We start from the raw sequence: 22772 nt of genomic DNA, 5'->3' as shown, positions 1-22772 counted from the left end.
ATGTTTGTATGATCATTGTACATTAGGAGTACCAAGGGTGAATCTAGGATTTCGATTGTGTAGGAGACGCTTATAAAATACAGACAAAATGTTAAAAGAGGAAAGACAAAAATTACATCGGTTATATTCAACTAAACATCAACAATACGTTCTAAAAAGAAAATTTCTAACTAAAAAGTATTCGACATTCCTTAAAATTTTCAACTCTTCAATAATAACATCTATACAAATATTTTAAGTAATTTCTCTTTAAATAAATAGCATCAATACATCCGAGAGAAAATTATCATTCATTTTGCTCTGAATCCTAGTTATGACGATATTCATAGTTGAGAATCACCGTTCTGTAGTAACGATAAAAACTGGAAGAGTCGACAGGCTCATCACCTGATAGTAAGGATGGTAATTTCCTCCGAACCCGTTGGAGGATCCGATACCCGACCCGAATAGAAGAGGGTATGGAGGGATTTTTAGACCCGATTAAATAATTGGGTAATCGGGTATGGGGATTTTCGGGTTTGGGTATGGAGACGGTTTTGATATAATCCGACCCACACCCGACCCGAATACCCGTTTAAATTAAATATATATATATATATATATATATATATATATATATATATATATATATATATATATATATATGTATGTATATATATAGTAATTATATTTGTTTATTAAAGATTCATTTTCTCAAATCCAATTAAATCATACATATATAGTAATTATATTTATTTATATTAAAGATGCATTTTCTCAAATTCAAGTAAATAGATACTTTTTCTTTTTTCTTCCCTTTCGCTTTCACTTTTACGTTTCAAGGTTTTACCGCTATTTTATTTTTCATTCAATTTTTCATCTTCTCCATTGGTAAGTTTATTCCATGTTTGACTTCAAAAATTGAAAAATATTATATTTTTGTTGAATTGCGTACTTTTATTCAACTAATATAAACTATTTTTAATATTTTGTTATTTTTCTATACAATTTATTTTGTAATTTTTATCATTAATAATTTTTCATAATGTTCATTTAAATAATTTTTTAAATATTCATAACTTCATTTAAACAATTTAAATTTGAAAAAATTCAATTTTACAAAAATGACATCCTAGAAAATTGTAAAAGAATCTTTTTATATTTTTTTAAAATTTTTTTGGTCCACATTTTTTTAATTAATTTTATTGTTTATTTTTTATCTCTTTTTAATTTATTTGAATTGTTTTATTTTTCGTTAATTAATTGTAATTTAACTATTTATAATAAAATCAATAAAAATAACGAACAAGGTCATTACCAAAAATACACAACACAATTTATTACGAATATTTATTATCGAATTAATTTAACTTGATAAATATGTGATATTTTTTTACAAAGAAAAATAGACAATATTAAATGACATATCACAAATAAATTGAAAAAAACACACTCAAACAATAAAATAAACACAATTTTAGTTCATTGCAATCATGACAATATACTGGTACACTCGTACACTGGAAGTTCGAATTCAGACGGTGAATTTTCTCTGAAGAATTGTCCAAACGGCGTAAAATTCAGTCGGAGGTATCCCCCTTCGCTACTCTTTTTTGTCAAATTTTTTATTGCTCTTTGATCAAGTATGCACGCACTGACGCACATTGTGTTCATCTTTAGTATTTTATTTTCTTCCTTAAAAGCCATTATCGCATCCTTTGTTTCTCAACATCAATCAGTTGTTGCCGATGGACAATGGTGAAAAGGTCCTTCAAGTATTCTTCATTAGATTTTCCTTTGATTTTGGCCTTTTTTATGTCAATTGGACCTGCCGTCAAAGTGGATGAAAATCATTAGACCTGCACGAGTGCTGCATAATATCACGACATGCATTATAATACATAATATGATTATTGAATATGAAAGGGACAAAGATGTGTCAGTCACAAATTATCACAAAACACCCACCCAGATGTTGAAATAGCACGTCACACGCATGCCAATTTCAAGAGTTTCTTGCACGTCATCGTCAAATAAAAGATAATTCGCCTCATAGTGCACTTCAGGATGCTCTTATTGATCATTTGTGGGAGGAGTACAATAATTCGAAATATTAGTATTTTTAATGATCAATTTTTGTGTTGTTCTTTAAATCATATACGTCATTTATATTTTTTTTAATTTATATTTTATGTCTGTATGATTAATGTTGTATGTTGATTGCAAGTTGAAGAAAAAATAAGTGCATTATTTTAAATAAATCAAGTCGAATACACATTTAATTGTGTTATGTTTAATAATATAACACTTAGTTATTTAATATATTATACAATTTATTTCAAACTTATCGAATTAATTAAGTTGAATAATATATTATATAATTATTTAACTATATATACGTGTGTATGTCTAAGTTTGAAAATGAAAAAAAGATTTAGGATGATAGATGATGAAAAATAGAGAATATGAATCAGAGATAACCTACAAATTTCTTTTAGGCTATGAAATATCGGAAACCTAGAGTTGGTCTCGGGAAGCCAAGAGGAGACCAAATAAAAACCATCCCGGGTAAACAAATAGCATCATGTTTAAACCATGTCAGGTTATGTCTCAACCCTGAAAAGCTACAACACAAGAAGATTGAGACAATTGATCATGGAACTTGTCCGCCGATAATCAAGGGGTCTATTCCCATCCACGTTGTCAAATCGTGTTGAAACCTAGTCGTGGGACATGTTGTCCTGAGTAACTTGGAGTGGTCACCGACTCCGATATATTATAAATACCCCATCTCCCCACATATGTTTCTATTTTTCAAGCTTTCAGAACAACCAGCTCGAGTTCGTTTTACTCGGTAACAGCACTCACAGGGAAGGAAAACATCTATGCCCAGGAAATTATCCACACAGCTCACCTGATTTTTCCGAGCATCATCAGATTCTATATAATCTGTAATTATATCATCGGTGCCAATTATATTATGTAACATGGGCGATGGAATGTCTCTGTCATAGACATGATTAATAGATTGAATCCACTCGGAATCGATCCAAATTGGGTTTGGTTTAATCCAGTTAAATCTGGAACTAATATAATTGCTTTCTGGCTGAATTGGATTCAACACTAACCGTTAACCGGATTGGATTGCTCCAAAATAGATCCTGAACTATTTTAATTCGATCCATTTAAATCCGATACTGAAGCTATTTAGGACCAATTTCATGTAGTTATACTAGATATCATGTACATTAATTATATGACAAAAACTTGTATGAGACGGTCTCATGGGTCGAAATTGTGAGACGGATCTCTTATTTGGATTATCCATGAAAAAGTATAATTTTTTATGCTAAGAGTATTACTTTTTATTATAAATATGGGTAAAGTTGACCCGGTCTCACATGATACCTACTCTAATTATATATATAATTGATAAATAAATTAAGACATGAAAGAGACTTGTATCTATTTTTTTTAGTTAAATAATGATTTTTTTATACAAAAAAATAGTTGATTCCATTTGGTGTAAATATGGTCCAATCCGATTTCAATAGAACTTCATTCAATTAGATTTTTGGATTGAATTACGCTCTCAATACAGTAAATTTAGAACTGATCAAACCCGATATTATGCATAATTGGTTCGGTTTCATCACTAGACAATCCGAAACCGTTTCAAAACCAGTCTGATTTGGTCCAGTAACAATAACATGCCTAGACTCTTGGTTGGTTTAAATAGTAATTAAGAGTTTCTAATTGGCTTGCGATGTTATATTTTAATCAACTAATTATTCTGGGTTGGACATTTCAAATTGATTTTGTAAAAAACATGGGGCAGTTTCGTTTACATTCAGGCCCGTTATAATAAAAATAAAAAAAAATGTCTTCAAAGCAATATATCTCTAGGCACCATTGGGTACCAAGAATAAACTTTGAATAGGTCTTTTGTGAGATGATCTCACGAATTTTTATCTGTGAGATGAGTCAACTATATCGATATTAACAACAAAAAGTAATATTATTAGCATAAAAAATGATATTTTTCATGGATGACTCAAATAAGATATCTATCTCATAAAATACGACCCGTGAAACCGTCTCACAGAAGTTTTTGTCATAAACTTTTTACTCATCATTGTTAAACATTTGACCCATTTCTACAATAATTTGTCTTCCATATCCTTGTAATTTCAATACGTCTAAATTTATTTTCTCCAATTTAATCGGGTCATATTCAATTAATTGATACTAAAATAAAAAGGAAACACTTTATCCCATTTGATGTTCATGTTATGTTTTTTTTTCCTATTTCGTATTTGAAATAAAAAAAATACTTGTTTGATTGTTATATTCACAAAAACTCCTAATGTTGCACCACTTTTATCATTTTGTTTTAATTTTTTTATTTAAAAATAGTTAAAAATAAACATTAAAGATAATCCAAGTTAACCGAAAACCAATTTACTTCGGTCCGATTATTACATAAATTAGTTAATTTTTATTTATTCCGACTCATCATATACAAAACCAATATATATATATAGTTTTGATATGCTGCACACCTACTGTGTACACCTATGTGAGCACCGATGAGGTGTCACTCACCTATTGGATGCGCAATTTTTTTATATTTCATCACATCCAATAAGTGAGTGACACCTCATCAGTGCTCACATAGGTATGTACGGTAGATGTGTAGCATATCAAAACTATATATATATATATATATATATATATATATATATATATAATATATATATATTTTGTGTATGTCATAAAATGACATGTTGATGTACTTTTCAACTTGTGTTTACCATACGAGTCCACAAGATTCAACGCAACAATCAACATGTAAAGCAATAGTCATATGTGGTTTATTCCTTAAACCCAGCTGGCAAGATTCTTTTCTCTCTCTTTACTAAGAAAGAGCTGGAAAGATTTAGAATCGTTTGACTAATTTTACTCATTAAATATGTGTGAGGTTTGTTTAACACAATCTCGACGATTCCTCTTAACTTTTTTTTATACTTAAATTTCGATGATATATCCGCCAAATCAACATTGTACTATTCAAACATTACACTAAAGTGGAACATAAAATTAACATTGCACTTTTGATCTTTGTCCATCGATCTCGTTGAGTTTTGGTTCAAGCTTATTCTTCATGTTTCCAATATCAAAATCAGACATAAGAAGCTCAATACCAAACACAAAACATAAAACACAAAAAGAAGTAAGTTGATTCTACTTCTAATTTTGATAAATAAATTAACCTCTAATTTGTTGATCTTTTTCTAGTTTATATAAACAAACAATATAACTAATAAACATAAAACGAAATTAGGATTATCAAAATATAATAGCAGTTACATTCAAATCTTCACAAGAAAATATTTTTTTGAGTAGCAATAAAAAGTAAAATATTCGTGCCAATTTACATGTCAAAACCAACCAGATAAATCAGGAGTTCATTCATCACTCAAAAATAATTTATAACAAGAACCCCAAAATGAGCATCATATTAATATCAATCATATATATATAATTTTTAAACTTTTTAGATACTCATACCACACAATAATCTACACAAGTTTCTCAATCCAAACTCACACATCATTCAACCATATGATTTCCATAACATCTTTGATTTCTTACACGATTCAAAGATCACCAAAACCGTGAAAAACCCGAATCTTCCTTCTCTTTTCCCACTCAAACAAAGGTTAGTTAGCTTGACATGACGCTAAAGAATGAAACCATTTATTTTGAAGGACTAGACCTTGCCCCGAAGAAAAAAAAAAAAAAAACCTCTTAGAGATTCAAACACAAAATATCATAGAAGTTCAGCCTCACAAAGAGTTAAACAGAGTTTCCTTTAACACATGAATTGAACGTTAAAATTTGTCTTGTAAGATATATATATATATATATATATATATATATATATATATATATATATATATATATATATATATATATATATATATATATATATTGTTAGTTGTCTCATATCGGCTGGATAAAATACCTGGGAGTTGTATAAATAAACTTAGACAATCTTCCTCATTTGAGCTACATTTTGAGGTTGAGTTAGTGAAAGGGGATCGGTTACGGTGACCGGAAGCGCAACGGAAGTTCAAAAATTTTATTTTTCATACAATATTTTCGGCCACCTCATGAATCTTGTGTAGCAAATACAAAAACACCAAAAATGACATACATAGGGTGTTTATAGAAATGTACCTATCAATCTTAAAAGATTGATGATGGCTCCAACTTAGTTGATATACAACTAAGCTCTTCAATGACAAGACAATCTTCAAGCTTCCTTTGAGCCCACCTTGCTCAAATATTAAGCCCACCACCAACTAGCTAGAACCACTCTAATTTTGCACTAGAAAAATTATAGCATTTTTCTTTGAGAAGTGTATTGTTTCTCCAACAATTGAAGAACAAAAATTAGAGAGAAAAGAGAGGAGAATTTCGGCCATGGGAGGTTGGAATGGAGGGAAGGGAGACTTGTCTTGGTCTTGCAAAAAGTAGAGACAAAAGTAGCATGCCATGCCTAGATATTTGAAAAAGTTGTCTCCAACCCTTCACCTCACATGCATGCATATATTATATGGTTTTTAACAAATAAAAAACCATGGACTAATTTAATTATCTCAAACACATTTGAGACTAATTAAACATTACTTGAATTTACTCAAGTCCCACTAGTTAAATAATTAATTTAAATTGAGCTCTACAAGACTCAATATGATTTAATTAATTCAACACTTGAATTAATTAATTATTGGACTCTACTAGATCCACTAGTGTTTAATTAATTCAACACTTGAATTAATTTAATTTAGTCCATAATAATGTTTATGAAAATCACAATTTTCAAATACATTATTTATTTGGCCAACTTTTAATTTAGGAACACTTCCACAAATTAAAAGTTACATTTCTCTCATAGAAGTCATACTTTTATTTTTTTCTTACGCTTATAAACTCTTTTATAAGCCGTTCAACACATTGAACTAATTTCTCCTTTATAGAAGTCAAACTTCTAATTTTCATTACGCTTATAAACTCCTTTATAAGCCGTTCAACACATTGAACTATTTTTACTTCTCAACGGGTTCTAGAAAGCCAGCACTTGTGTGGCCCTCAATGGTTCATTGATACGACTAGCCATGGGTTCACATCTCCATGTGATTCGGACTAAACATGTCCTTATACAAGCATACCCCAATTGCTCCATTCTTACTTATCAACTCCTTGATAACAAGAACGTCAGAACTCAAGTCTGATAGTACCCAACCAATCATGTTAAACGCCTAGCAGCATCGCTTACATGATTCCCTAGGTATCAAATGATAGTGCCTGCAAGAACCATTCAATTATGGTTAGCGTACAGTACGGTCCCTTCAACTCATATATCCCGATCGATTCGACAACCATTGGTTTATCGAGAGTTGTCAATGAATCGATACTATGTGTCATGTCGTAGTTGCATCGATGGTGTAATCTATGAAACCCCTTTCATAATTACAACCATACTCTGGCCAGAGATTTCAACCTACATACACATGATAACACATAGGATATCCATACCCGAAGGTAAGCGGTGAATCCCCGACTACAATGCATCGACTCCTATGTGTTTCGACAGAACACCCAACCTTGCCACCTGATGACCCCATGAGAGTCGGTAAACAAGTCAAAGTGTAATTCTAACACATAGAGTCTCAATGTTGTCCCGGGTCATAAGGACTAATTCTGTACAACCATAAACCAGGACTTTTCCACTCGATAAGTGAGAACCACTTGGAAAGTCCTTTAATGGAGGGTTGTTCAGTGCACTCTACCAGGAGCACCTATCTGCATGCTCGGACATCACAATGTCCCCTACCAATGAAACATGGTACTCACATCGCAGATACTAGTCTCTAACTCGAGCGGCCTATATCCTTCTTAGCGGCGGCTGAATCGACTAGGAACCGTTTAGAATATACAGTATTACAAATATGAGTTTCATGATACTCATCATATGAGCATCTCATATTCTTTCTACTATTTGTATATTCAAGGGCTTTATCTATGCAACTAGCATGGGTATACAGATAAAGATGTGCCAAAATAATAATTTCAAATATTACTAAAATAAAGATTGCTTATACATAGAGTTTCATTGTGAACACTCGGCCAACACTTGGCTCGACGGGCACCTACTCTAACAGTTAAGTTCAAATTTCAATCTTAACATGGTATCAGAGCATTTTAAGATCAAAACTTATACCTAACTCAAACTCAACCTCAAAACTAGCTCGATGAGAGATGATTGTCCAAATAATATATATATATATATATATATATATATATATATATATATATATATATATATATATATATATTTAAGGAATAAATCACACATGACTGCAACAATCAACATATATCGTTCAACTTGACTATTGCTTTACATGTTGATTGTTGCAGTCATGTGTGATTTATTCCTTAAACCCAACTGGAAAGATTCTTTTTTCTCTCTTTACTAAGAAAGAGCTGGCACCCAGCCTCCTTCCTATTGATAGTTAATAGCTATTGCCCACATCCCATTATTTTTTTTAATAAAAAAATATCAATGGATTTTTTATAAATAAATAAAATTATTCAAAAATTTTGAAGCTTAAAATTTTACGGGTTAATTTAAGGGCAATTTGGAAAAAAATACATCTGCACATGATTTACTTAAGATTCAGTACCTATCAGTTTTTTTTTCTATTTTAATACCTGACAAAAGACAAACTTAGTTTTTAGTACATGTTTCATGCATTTTTACCTTTTTACCCTTATAATTAATAAAAAATTATATAAATACATATTTTTGTTTGTTATCTTCTCTTTCCACTCATGACCGATGCATTTGGATGATATGTATATTTAATTTAAATATTTTTTTATTTAAAAAAAATAAATTCACAACTAAGAATTGAACTTTTTGAAATACTTAGTTTTACTTACGAAATACTTAATTTAAATTTTAAAATACTTAATTTAGTAAATTAAATACTCAGAATGTGTATTAAAATACTGGATATTTGAATATACAACGCAAGTTAACCAAATGCTCTCCTTTTCATCCAAGATGCATTTGGATGACACATTCATTTCATTTAATTATTTTTTTACTGTTAAAAAACAAATTGCAACTAAGCATTGAAGTTTTTCAAGTACTTAATTTTACTTGTGAAATACCTAATTTCAGTTTTAAAATACTTGATTTGGTAAATGAGATACTCAGAATGTGTATTAAAATACTAGATATTCAAATATGCAACATAAGTTCACCAAATGCTCGCATTTCCATCCAATATGCATTTGGATGACATGTTCATTTCATTTAATTATTTTCTTTATTTAAAAAACAAAAACAAATTCACAACTAAGCATTGAACATTTAGAACTATTTACTTTTATGCGCGAAATACATAATTTCAATTTTAAAATACTTGATTTGATAATTGAGATACCCATAAAAGTTAATAAAATACTGGATATTATAGTAGACAATGTAAGTTCACAAAGTGCTGGCATGTCCATTCAAGATGCATTTGGATGACATGTACATTTCATTTAAATATTTTTTATTTAAAAAAAAATTTGCAACTAAGCATTGAACTTTTCTAAGTACTTAGTTTTACTTTCGAAATACTTAATTTCAATGTCAAAATACTTGATTTGGTAAATGAAATACTCAGAATGAGTATTAAAATATTGGATATTAAAATATGCAATGTAAGTTCACCAAATGCTCGCATTTTCATCCAAGATGCATTTGGATGATATGTTCATTTCATTAAATTATTTTTTTATTGTTAAAAAACAAATTTGTAACTAAGCATTGAAATTTTTCAAGTACTTAGTTTTACTTGCGAAATACCTAATTTCAATTTTAAAATACTTGATTTGGCAAATGAGATACTCAGAATAGGTATTAAAATACTGGATATTCGAATATGCAACGTAAGTTCATCAAGTGCTCGCATTTCCATCCAAGATGCATTTGGAAGACATGTTCATTTCATTTAATTATTTTCTTTATTTAAAAAATCGCAACTAAGTATAGAACATTTTAAAGTACTTACTTTTATTTGCGAAATAACTATTTACAATTTTAAAATACTTGATTTGGTAAATGAGATACTCAGAATGCATATTAAAATACTGAATATTCGAATATGCAATGTAAGTTTACCAAGTGCTCGCATTTCTATCCAAGCTATATTTGGATGACATATTCATTTAATTTAATTGTTTTTTATTGTAAAAAAACAAATTTGCAACTAAGCATTGAACTTTTTTAAGTACTTAGTTTATTGTGAAATACCTAATTTCAGTTTTAAAATACTTGATTTGGTAAATGAGATACTCATAATGAGTTTTAAAACACTGGATATTCGAATATGCAACGTAAGTTCACCAAGTGCTCGAATTTCCTTCTAAGATGCATTTGGATGACATGTTCAAGGACTTTTCAGCAGCTACAAAGTTTTGAAAGAGAAAAATAGGCTTGAAGCGAATATTTGAAGATTCCAGGCAATGTTCTTCGAGAGAATAGCCTCTGATAGGAACGAGTAGCATAATCCGTGGATTTACAATTTACATAGAAATATGAAGTCGGATACCCGTCGATAGTCATAGTCCAGTAGGTCGAAATAAAACGACATGCAATTCACCCTTGATAAATAATTAAAGAGATTTAGTTACTTCATTGAGTTGAATTAGTTTGACATAGCTTGAGAGGGCATGTTCAATTGGATAGAAAATCTCTTCGAAAGAATAGATCATTGTCGAACGAATTAAGTAGATTAGCGAGGGGTAGGTGAACCGAGATTCTCAACAAATTCATTTCTCATTGAACTTTAATCAATCATTCTAGCTTATTTATTTCATCATTTAATCCTTGAATCATTCCATTGAGTTTTTATTTAATAATTGTAGTAGTAAACAATAATCTGAAGTATCGCTGCTAAAAATTGAATAAATGAGAATAATAATTGAGAAATACAGTCCTTAAAGGAACGATAATCATGCTCTTGTACACTATATTATTACTTGATATCGTGCACTTGCGATTATTTCGATCTTGAATATTATTAATTTTTACTAAGAATTTTACAATGAAAGATTTGCTCGATCACTAAGCATTGAACATTTTGAAATACTTACATTTACTTGCGAAATACCTAATTTTAATTTTAAAATACTTGATTTGGTAAATGAGATACTCATAATATGTGATATAATACTGGATATTTGAATATGCAACTTAAATTCAGTCATGGTTGATTTTTCCAACTAAGATTTATTAAAATACTTATTCATGTCATTTAAAGAAATGAAGTTCATTACCAATCGTGGAGTAAGAGTAAGTTGTTTGTAGATCAAAATAAGCTTGTTTGTAGATCAAAATAAGCACTTACTTTTAACAAAAATATAGTAGCATACTTGTCCCGGAGTAAAAGTAAGTTCTTTCTTTGTAAACCGAAATAAATTGTTATTTTTATTTCATGAGGAGTGATGAACAATATATTAGTTAAAATTTCAATTGCATTGAAATTTCATCATGATGAATATTAGAAATATCCAGTATTTTATTACCTATTCTGAGTATCTCATTTATGAAATCAAGTATTTTAAAACTGAAATTAAGTACTTATCAAGTAAACTAAGTACTTTAAAAGTTTTATGCTTAGTTGAGAATTTGATATTTTTTTTACAAAATAGACATCACATGAGAATGATATGTCGTCCAAATGCATCTTTCGAGGAAAGACCAATAATTGGTGAATTTACGTTGCATATTCGAATATCCAGTATTTTAATACCCATTATGAGTATCTCATTTATCAAATTAAGTATTTTAAAATTGAAATTAGGTATTTCGCAAATAAAAGTAAGTATTTGAAAAAAATTAATGCTTAGTTACGAATTTTTTTTTTTTTTTTTTTACAAAATATATATCACATGAGAAGGATATGTCGTCCAAATGCATCTTTCGAGGAAAGACCAACACTTGGTGAACTTACGTTGCATATTCGAATATCCATTATTTTAATACCCATTATGAGTATCTTATTTATCAAATCAAGTATTTTAAAATTGAAATTAGGTATTTCGCAAGTAAAAGTAAGTATTTGAAAAAATTCAATGCTTAGTTACGAATTTTTTTTTTTTTTACAATAAAAAAATAATTAAATGAAATGAACATGTCATCCAAATACATCTTGAATGGAAATGCGAGCATTTGGTGAACTAACATTGCATATTCGAATATTCAGTATTTAATATTCATTCTGAGTATTTCATTTACTAAATCAAGTATTTTAAAATTGAAATTAGGTATTTCGCAAGTAAAAATAAGTACTTCAAAAAGTTCAATGCTTAGTTGTGAATTTGTTTTTCTTTTAAAAATAAAAAAATATTTAAATGAAATGTACATGTCATCCAAATGCATCTTGGATGGAAATGAGAGCATTTGGTGAACTTACATTGCCTACTAGAATATCTAGTATTTTATTAACTTTTATGAGTATCTCAATTACCAAATTAAGTATTTTAAAACTGAAATTAGATATTTCGCAAATAAAACGAAGTACTTGAAAAAGTTCAATGCGTAATTGTGAAATTGTTTTTTAAAAATAAAAAATAATTAAATGAAATGAACATGTCATCAAAATGGATCTTGGATGGAAATACGAGCACTTGGTGAACTTGAATTGCATATTCGAATATCCAGTTTTTTAATACCTATTCGGAGTATCTCATTTACCAAATCAAGTATTTTAAAACTGAAATTAGGTATTTCGCAAGTAAAACTAAGTACTTGAAAATGTTCAATGCTTAGTTGCGAATTTATGTTTTTAAAAATAAAAAAAATAATTAAATGAAATGAACATGTCATCCAAATAGATCTTGGATGGAAATACGAGCACTTGGTGAACTTGCGTTACATTTTCGAATATTCAGTATTTTAATACCAATTCTGAGTATGTCATTTACTAAATCAAGTATTTTAAAATTGAAATTTAGTATTTCCAAGTAAAACAAAGTATTTCAAAAAGTTCAATGCTTAGTTGTGATTTTTTTTAAATAAAAAAATATTTTAATTCAATGTACATGTCATCCAAATGTATTTGTGAATTATGAGTGGAAAGAGAAGGACTAACAAAAATAAGAATTTAAATTGTTTTTTATTAGTTAAAAAGGGTAAAAAGGTAAAAATACTTGAAACAAGTAGTAAAAACTAAGTTGATCTTGTGTCAGGTACTAAAATACAAAAAAAAAACTTGTGGGTACTGATTCTTAAATAAATCATTGGCAGATGCATTTTTCTCCAAATTACCGTTAATTTAATTGGTTGGTTGAATTATTATGTGGGATAAAATATAAGACCCTTACAAAATAAGAATTATAATCAGCATTTCTTTTGTCTCTCACATTGTTGAAAGTAACAGGTCAGATTTCAATTATATATGTTTATTAGATATTTTGATATGTAGGAATGATGGATAGACATAGAAAAATGACAAAAACTTGTGTGAGATGGTCTCACATGTTGTATTTGTGAGACGTATATCTTATTTAGATCATCCATGAAATTTTATTACTTTTTATGCTAAAGGTATTCTTTTTATTGTGAATATCGGTAAGATTGACACGTCTCATATATTAAGATCTGTGAGACGGTCTCATATGAGACTCACTATAAAAAAATAGATCCAATGTAAATTTGATATTTGAAATGAAATATACATGAAATTTTATTTTATATTGAGAAAAAAACATTCATCATCTTAGCCCGGTTTGGTCCTCCACTCTTCTCAATGGAGTGAATTGGTTCACCACCTTGTTTTTAATTTAGATTTAAATATCCAAATCCATGGATTTATTCTTAGGAATTTTAAATTTGTATCATTATATTTAAAGAGTGGATCCTCGTGACTTCAATGAATATAGTTAATTACTAATAGTAAAATTAGTACGTCTCGTGTAAGACGATATATTCAATTTTACTTGAGTCATTTTTACCGTCAACAATACTTTTGTCAGAAAAATAATATTTGTTCATAATTCGTTTCACAAACTTATTACTGGAATCATTTTTTGTAATAATGGAATCATCATTCCACCATCTTTTGTATTACAATTAAATTAAGCAAAAGATAATGCAAAATTTTCAAAACTGTTTATTTTTAAATTTTGAATCTGATCCATAAAATTCATACCAAAATACAAAGTTAGAACTTTAAATAGCATTTAAGTTCATCAAATAATACAAGAGGTCAAAATAATGGCATCACATTTCAAAATTGTAGGACTTCAATGCATAAGCACTAAATTATATCTCGTAATCCTTCCGAATTTGGGTTCATTTCACCCTATCTTGTGTGGTACTGGCCCATGAGGTGATCAAAGGCCCAGATTTACACACACATACACCACATGAAGTGATCAAAAGCCCAATCAACATATAAAATCAATGGCTGAGATCCTGTGAGGGCACTACCCCACAGGTAGCATCTACTCTACCCGAATTTGGGAGAGAAGTTCTAAACTTGAAATTTTAGGGTTCCAGAAAAAAGGAAAAATTGTAATCACATCAGCAACCCTAATTTTGGCAAAACAATTCAACTGCTGTTGAAATAAGCCCCAAAATTCCAGCAGCTAGCTAGCTATATACAATTGAAGCAAGAATTTATCCAACGAAAAAGCTAGGGGAAGAAGAAAATTGAGAAATTAATTTACAAAATTGGACGAACATTACGAAGTTTTTTCACAATATCCCGATTGATCAACGATTAGATTCGGTGAATATTGACGCACCGAACACGCCACCACCTGCGCCCACTGCCTCAATCTGTTCTTCACTGTCTCCGGGCTATCACCTATTTTTGGATAAGAATCTTCAGTTTTGCCAACAGAAATCGAATGCTTAACTCAGTAAATAAGGCCATTGATTGAATTTTACCTCTATCAATAAAACTAGAGGTGCCTCCGACGGACGACAGCATCGAATCAGAGTCTGAAAACGAGGCTGAAGAAGACCGAGACAGAGAATTGCTGTACTGCCTGTTCACGGCGTGGTAAAACCCGAGCGCCGGAAAGGTAGACGAGAGCTTCGGATCCAAATCCGGGGAATCGAAGTTAAATCCCAAGTCGAAGCAGGCGCGGAGCTCGTCCAAGTCATCGTCCGTGACGCTGCGGCCGCGCCGTTGTCGATGATTCCTGCGGCGATTGTTCCAAACCTCGTCGCGGATGATATCCGGAGACCACGAATTCTGCTTCTGCAACGGAGGAGGATCTCCGAGGCTGAGGCGTGGTGGCTCGGATTGCGACATTGGGGGGGGGGGGGGGGGGGGGGGGGGGGGGGGGGGGGGGGGGGGGGGGGGGGGGGGGGGGGGGGGGGGGGGGGGGGGGGGGGTGGGGGGGGGGGGGGGGGGGGGCGCCGCCGTGCGGAGCGGAGAAGAGATCGGGGGAATTTATATGGGAATATTTATTTATTTGGGGCGGAGCGGGAATGGTGGGGATAGGGGATTTGTGGTTTATATAATGGGGAAAGGTTATCAGCTTGCTGAGTTGTACTCTTGTTAGATCCTACGACGATAGTGGGTCCCATGTTATGAAACATTTTTCATTTTAAAATTAAATTAAAATAAAATAATAATATTTAATTTCTGATCATTAGTTTGAAAATTAATCAACGCTGTTTTTGTTTTAAAGTTTGACAAAAACTTATCAGAAACTATTTCGCGGATCATATTTTGTGAGACGAATTTCTTATTTAGATCATCTATGAAAAAGTAATACCTTTTATGCTAAGAATATTACTTGTTATTGTGAATCGGTAGGGTTGACCCGTCTCACAGATAAAGATTCGTGAGACCGTCTCACAAGAGACCTACTTTTTTAGAAGAATAATAATTTTTTTCTTTTTCTAAAAAGAATTTCTTCTAATACATGTTTTAATAAACATTATCTTTACAACTAAATATATACAACAAAAAATATGTGCTACAAATAAAAAATTTCAAGATAATACTAAATTTGGTGTCATCGTATCTCGTAGCTCTACGCATTTTGAGATTAAAAGATCTGGTAAAACTTCTTAAATTCGAGACAAATAAGTAAAATCTACATCAAATCTTAAAAAAAAAAAAGACAATTAATATTGCTGACCACAAATTTTTCAAAGTTTTGAGGTTTGAAATCTTAATTCGTCGGTTAACATATCCAAGAAATAATTCCAGACATTTTGATAACTGTTTAACTTTCAAATTCAAATTTGAAGTGTAATTTATTAATTTCAAACTTTGGTGCATTTACAATTCAGGAAAATTCCCAAGTGTAATTAAATTTTGTTGGCTCCCTCTCCAATAATATTAATTAATTAATGATGATGAATCAGTAATTATAATACTTAATAGAATATTTGCTAATCTGGCGCCTTTGATTGGGCTTTACTTTTAATACCTTGGATTATACATTTATTTGTTTCAATAAAATAAAATAACCTCCGTACCCATAAAACCAGAGCACTACTGCCTATTAATTGTACATTTTAATCAAATAAATTATGATTTTGAATCCGTGCCACATAAAATGGGATATCTATTAGTAAGTAGGTATAAGTTTTTAGGGCAACAACTTGTGTGAGACGGCCACGATCTCTTATTTGGGTCAACCATAAAAAAATATTACTTTTTATGTTAAGAGTGTTACTTTTTATTGTGAATTGAGTAGGGTCGACCCGTCTCACAGATAAAAATTCGTGTGACCGTCTCACAAGATATCTGCTCTAAAATTAGTTTTCTTGTCACGTGATGCGGTTAAGATCCCATGTTATTTGAGTTGATTTTGAGTGGAGTTTATTACCTAATATCCGATCAACTTACGCACCTCTCGTTCATCGTTCGCCGTCGACCGTCGCTCCTAGGCTTGGGCTCTTAACTAGAGTAGTTGGACTATTTTTTCTTTTTCCCTTTGGGCTGATTCGGCGCAAGAGCATTTCTAAAATTAATTTTGGACCGCTTCAATAACAACTTTTTGAATAAAGCTTCTTACACGGCCCAATTTTTAACTTGACAAATCTAAATGCCGAATCTCAAAATCTTCAAGATAATGTAAAATAAATCAAACATAATAAAAATATATATTTAAATTACAACAGAGAATCAACTTTTTGTTTAAAAAAAGGGAGAAAATTAATAAAATAATAAGACAGAATGCACAAGGCTCAATGTTGAAAATTTAAAAGTCCAAGGTAGATAACATGTGAAACCTGCAGCAAACTCAATTTAACACAGATAATTGCTTCCTTAATTGAGTCAAAATCATAGACTAACTTCATAGAATACATAATATTTGGTGGGAACCAATTTATACATGACAAAGTGGACTTTTGGATATTGGTAAACTAATATATATATATATATATATATATATCAGTTTTGATATCCTGTACACCTACCGTGCACACTTTTGTGAGCACCGATGAAGTATTACTCACCTATTGGATGTGATGAAATATAAAAAAATTGTGCATCTCATGGGTGAGTGACACCTCATCGGTACTCACAAATGCGTGATAGGTGTACATGATATCAAAACTATATATATATATATATATATATATATATATATATATATATTTGAAAACTCACTTGAAGTCTTTTAAATTCAATGGCCTAGGCTTCACGTGGACAGTGAACTCAATAATTTTGTCGACTGGATCCTAATTAAATAGATATTTAGATTTCCATGCACAACCAAAAAGCTTTAGTCCCCCGATCTTTTAAACAATTGGGATTCATTAAAATAATCAAAAGAATATCATTATTGTGACACAAAGGAAAGCAAAAGTTGGACAAGTTTTACATTTTTTTAACTTACACTATCCCTTATGTTGAAGCATGTGCTTGGGTTATATTGAATCCGATTCAATGGGAGTAAAAGTAGCTAATGCTCCCACTCTTTCTCAAATATAAGGGTTTTTTTATATATAAAAAAAGTATCCATGTTTTCTATAAAATTCCAAACCATTTATTATTATTATTATTGTTATTTTTTTAACACTGGGAACATGCCACCATTATCTTATGGTGCGTTCCAAGTAAACTCAAAGGCTCAACACAGTAGTTTACAAATCACGTTGATCAATTAAACCACACTAGATAAGTTATATGACAGACTCAAACTGAGATGATAGAGTGGAAAAAATGAAACTTTTTCGTACTTGTCCAACAGACCTTAACATCCCAACAACTCACTCCTGAATCATATTCCAACCTAATTATTGAACTAAAGCGGTTTAATCTCTTTTCACCTAAAACGTTTCCGAAAGAATGTTCAATTATTTGTGTGTTTGGAGACAAGACAGCATGATATCTCGTGTCTGATTTCTTTGTTCGGAATTGGAATATATACACAAACAAAGGCCTATGAATAAATGAGATGGTCCCTCCCACGTACGTCGTCAACTAAGGCAATTTTATGCACGCCACAAATATTATAATGTATCGGACAAATATATTACCACTTAGCATAATCAATATCATTTCATTTAATTGTTTTTGAAATTTTCGTAAAAATAAATATGTAATATAATCTCATCCAAATTTACATAAGAGACTATTCGAGGGAAAGATGGTTCCTAGTTACAAATAAATAATGAGAAAAACTTGTGTGAAACGGTCTCAAAGGTCGTATTTTGTGAGATAGATATCTTATTTGGGTCATCCATTATAAAATATTACTTTTGAATATCAGTAAGGTTGACCCATCTCACAGAGATTCACGAGACCTTCTCACAATATACCTACTCGTGAATAATACAGTTTCCTAATATTGATGTTGCTTAGCTGGAGAGCACGTGCGAAGGAGAAGTGACTTCACGTGCGCCGTTGGGAACCAAAAGAAAGGCTAGTAAGCTGTGGTGGCAATATCTTGCCCGGTTGACCAAAGACAAAACAGTGTCTTCCGCCTTCCCTACAGCCACGGAAATTGAAAGGCTATAGTCCTTTTGCATTCAAACCAATTAATATCACTCCTTTTTTTTTCTTTTTTTTTCTTTTCTAAAGATTAAAAGATTATCATCTATTCAAGTTGGTTAGGTTTTGTGTTCAACTAATTAATGGCGTTGGTCATACCATATTACTGTAAATGTACAGTGGTTGAATAGTCCTACACCCAACTTATAGGTCAAAGAATAGTCCTAGTTACATCAGAAGTTGGGTCGTTTTAAGCCTCACGAGTCACAATCTTCAACATTGGGATATATTTTGTCTAACCACATTCAATAATTTGTGGTGCCTGAGTTTAATGGTTGTCTGCACGCATGACATTAGGTAGTTCAATGTTAGAAGGTGGAGTGGGTAACCAAATCTAAGAAGATATCTTTTGAGTCAAAAAGATGTGTGAGCCGATCTCACGGGTCGTATTTGTGAGACAGATATCTTATTTGGGTCATCCATGAAAAAATATTACTTTTTATGATTAGAGTATTATTTTTTTATTGTGAATATGAGTAGGATTGACTCGTCTCACAGATTAAAATCCGTGAGACTCATCTTTTAATCACCAATTTAGATTATTTTTAGGGGGTTCATGTATGTAAATATCGGGTTAGTGCATTTAGATTCATGTTTTATAAAAACAAAATCAAATTTTCATACGACACTATTTAAGGGTTCTTTTCTATATCATATGAGTCGATCAATCCATATGGTGTGACAAAACTCCAACCATTGGATTGTCCAAAATAAGTACGGATCTCTCGTATGATATGAGATTTTCAGAGGGTCTTTTAATTAAAGTGTGCAATAACCTCGTTTAAAATAGGACGCTTCATAGGTAAAATATGGGACAACAGATAAAAGACATTTCCAATTTTTAACATTTTGCATCATTTTGGAAAGTTATGTTTGGTATCCTAAAATTTAACTACTTCGCTTCCATTTCCGTGAATTGAAATGTGTAAACAAGAAGTTGGAACAAGAATAGAGCAGCAAAATGGACCAACCAAACAAGCCAAGAACAGAAGAGGTAACATAATCAAGCTCAAAACAAAAAATTTTCCATTTATTTATTTATAATCATTTCCATTCCCTGTGATGTAAACAGGAGATAGGAGGTGGAGGCCACACACCCACCCACATTCCCTTTGACCAGCCTACCCCACCCGACCTTAAACTAACCATGGCAGAGTAAATAACCACACGTGTGGTGGATGGATACATGTAGTACAAGTTGGTCAGAACAAAAACTGAGAAAAATGTCCCTTTGTTCCCAAATTCTTTATATATAATCAAAATCCCACCACCCAACAAAGAAGAAAGAGAATTCGGAGCTCCCCACTGCATTTTTGGCATTAATTATTCTCTCGCTGCCTCTACTTCTTGTCACTCTTTATATTTTCTTGATTCTTGATTTTTTCCTCGGAAAAAAATTTGGTTGAGTTTAGAAAACATGCCTGTTGGTTTGGAGCCGTTGGATGTAGGCGTGCAGATCCCGTCTTACTTCAGGTGCCCGATTTCTTTAGAGCTGATGAGTGACCCGGTTACCGTTTGTACGGGTCAGACGTACGACCGTTCAAGCATTGAATCATGGGTGGCAACCGGGAATACGACGTGTCCGGTTACCCGGGTTCTGCTGACGGATTTCACGCTTATTCCGAATCATACTCTCCGGCGGTTGATTCAGGATTGGTGTGTGGCGAACCGGTCCTTTGGAGTGGAGCGGATACCCACTCCGAAGCAGCCTGCGGACCCGGATTTTGTTCGGTCTTTGCTGAACCAGGCGTCGTCTGGATCGGCGTTGTTTGGAGTGAGGGTTTCTGCTTTGAGGAAGCTCGGAGGACTCGCTCGTGACTCGGAGAAGAATCGAGTGGTTATTGCTGCTAGTAATGCTCGGGAGGTTTTGCTTTATATGGTGTTTGCCAATGTTCGGTCGGATTTATCGGAATTGAGTCACGAATCGCTCGCGGTTCTGTCGATGTTCACGTTATCGGAGGCGGAGTGTACGTACGTGGCAGCGGATTCGAGTCGGGTTAGATACCTGGTGAACCTACTGTTCCATTCATCGATTGAAGTTCGAGTAAACTCGGCGGCCATTGTAGAGAATGTCGTGGCAAGGATAAGATCGCCGGAACTCCGATCGCAAATCAGCAGCTCAGGAGAGGTGTTTGATGGCATTATCGCTATTTTAACTCATCCACGAGCGTATCCCAGGGCGCTTAAGATCGGAATCAAAGCATTGTTCGCTTTGTGCCTGGTGAAGCAGCACCGCCACAAGGCGGTGGCAGCTGGTGCAGTGGACGTTCTGGTAGACAAGCTGGCGGTGTTCGAGAAATGCGACGCGGAGAGAGCGCTGGCTACGGTGGAGCTCCTCTGCCGTGTCCCGTCCGGTTGTGCCGCGTTTGCGTCGCATGAGATGGCGGTGCCGTTTCTGGTGAAGATTATACTGAAGATCTCCGTCCGCGCCACAGAGTACGCCACCGGGGCCCTACTGTCGCTGTGCTCGGCGTCGGAGAGAGCTCAAAACGACGCCGTGGCTTCCGGCGTGTTGACCCAGCTTGTGATGCTGGTCCAGAGCGACTGCACGGCGAGGGCGAAGCGTAAAGCTCAGATGCTGCTCAAGTTACTCCGCGACTCATGGCCCGATGATTCAATCGCCAACTCGGATACTTTTCCCGGAAGCGACGTCGCACAGCTATGAGTCAACTGTATATCAATTTTAAAATATTATTATGCCTTTTTTATGGTAAATATTTTTCAACGGACAATTGATAATATATATTATTGTATAATATATACTCTTTTATTGAAAAATTCAAAGAAAAACACTTTTACCGTTTTACGTATATAAAAACTAAAAATAAAACGAAATACTGTTCCATAAGAAACTAAATTAGAGAAAATTCAATCTGTATAATTCTTTATAATTCAATTTTAAAATTAGAACGTAAATTGAAAATCAACAAAAAAAAAAACATAAACATAATCGTTATTCGTCAATGTTCGCGAATTCGATCATACTTTACGCCAAAAAAATTCCGATTTATTTTTAAAAAAACCTTATAACGTATTGATGAAAATAAATTCTTGGCTGGTTGTGTATTGTTTGGCCATTGTTGAGAAAGGAGACAATATGTGATGTGAAGTAGATAAAGATAAGGGACAAGAGGAGTCCCAGATTAAAGTTGGGGACATTAATATAATGTTAGGCTGTGAAATTATTGTCACATCATTTTATAACTATATTATCTAAATATATATTAATGTTTGTATGTGTGGTGTAATAATTAGAAGATGTATGCATATCAAATAAGATTATTGATTGGGCTAAAATTATGTGGTTGAGCTTGCTTTGACGGGAATGATATTGCATACAAACCGGTCTATTAGGTATATAACTTGCTCTCGACCGAGTGTGGCCCTTGTTTCATATATTTAAATACAAATATATTATACATATCATATATATTTATTAGAATACGTCTTTTGTGAGACGGTCTCATAAATCTTTATCTGTGACACGAGTCAATCTTATCGATATTAACAATAAAAATTAATACTCTTAACATAAAAATTAATATATTTTCATGGATGACCCAAATAAGATATCGGTCTCACAAAATACGACCCGTGATACTGTCTTACACAAGTTTTTGTCATATTATTAAATGATGATATTTTGTGACGGGCTAACTTAGTGTATATATGACAATAAACAAAGACATTTTT

The 22772-nt window shown here is 32.2% G+C and overlaps 2 protein-coding genes across 2 annotated transcripts; one reads left to right on the top strand and one right to left on the bottom strand.

The window, feature by feature from the left end:
• Nucleotides 1-1685: 1685 nt before the first annotated feature.
• On the bottom strand, nucleotides 1686-15371 carry LOC140811082 (uncharacterized). The gene is made up of 2 exons (XM_073168957.1): nucleotides 15002-15371; nucleotides 1686-1807 (listed from the first exon to the last, which is right to left on the bottom strand). Exons 1-2 carry the CDS (start codon nucleotides 15369-15371, stop codon nucleotides 1686-1688), a joined length of 492 nt encoding a protein of 163 aa, XP_073025058.1.
• Nucleotides 15372-20140: 4769 nt separating this feature from the next.
• LOC140813149 (U-box domain-containing protein 26-like) lies at nucleotides 20141-21842 on the top strand. Its single transcript, XM_073171601.1, has one exon. The coding sequence runs from the start codon at nucleotides 20497-20499 to the stop codon at nucleotides 21742-21744; it is 1248 nt and encodes a 415-aa protein (XP_073027702.1). The 5' UTR covers nucleotides 20141-20496; the 3' UTR covers nucleotides 21745-21842.
• Nucleotides 21843-22772: the final 930 nt, after the last annotated feature.

Source organism: Primulina eburnea, chromosome 14 (genome assembly GCF_022965805.1).
Source record: "Primulina eburnea isolate SZY01 chromosome 14, ASM2296580v1, whole genome shotgun sequence".
Taxonomy (NCBI): domain Eukaryota; kingdom Viridiplantae; phylum Streptophyta; class Magnoliopsida; order Lamiales; family Gesneriaceae; genus Primulina; species Primulina eburnea.
Note: the sequence above shows the minus strand (reverse complement) of the source record. Positions and strands in the feature narration are given on the sequence as shown.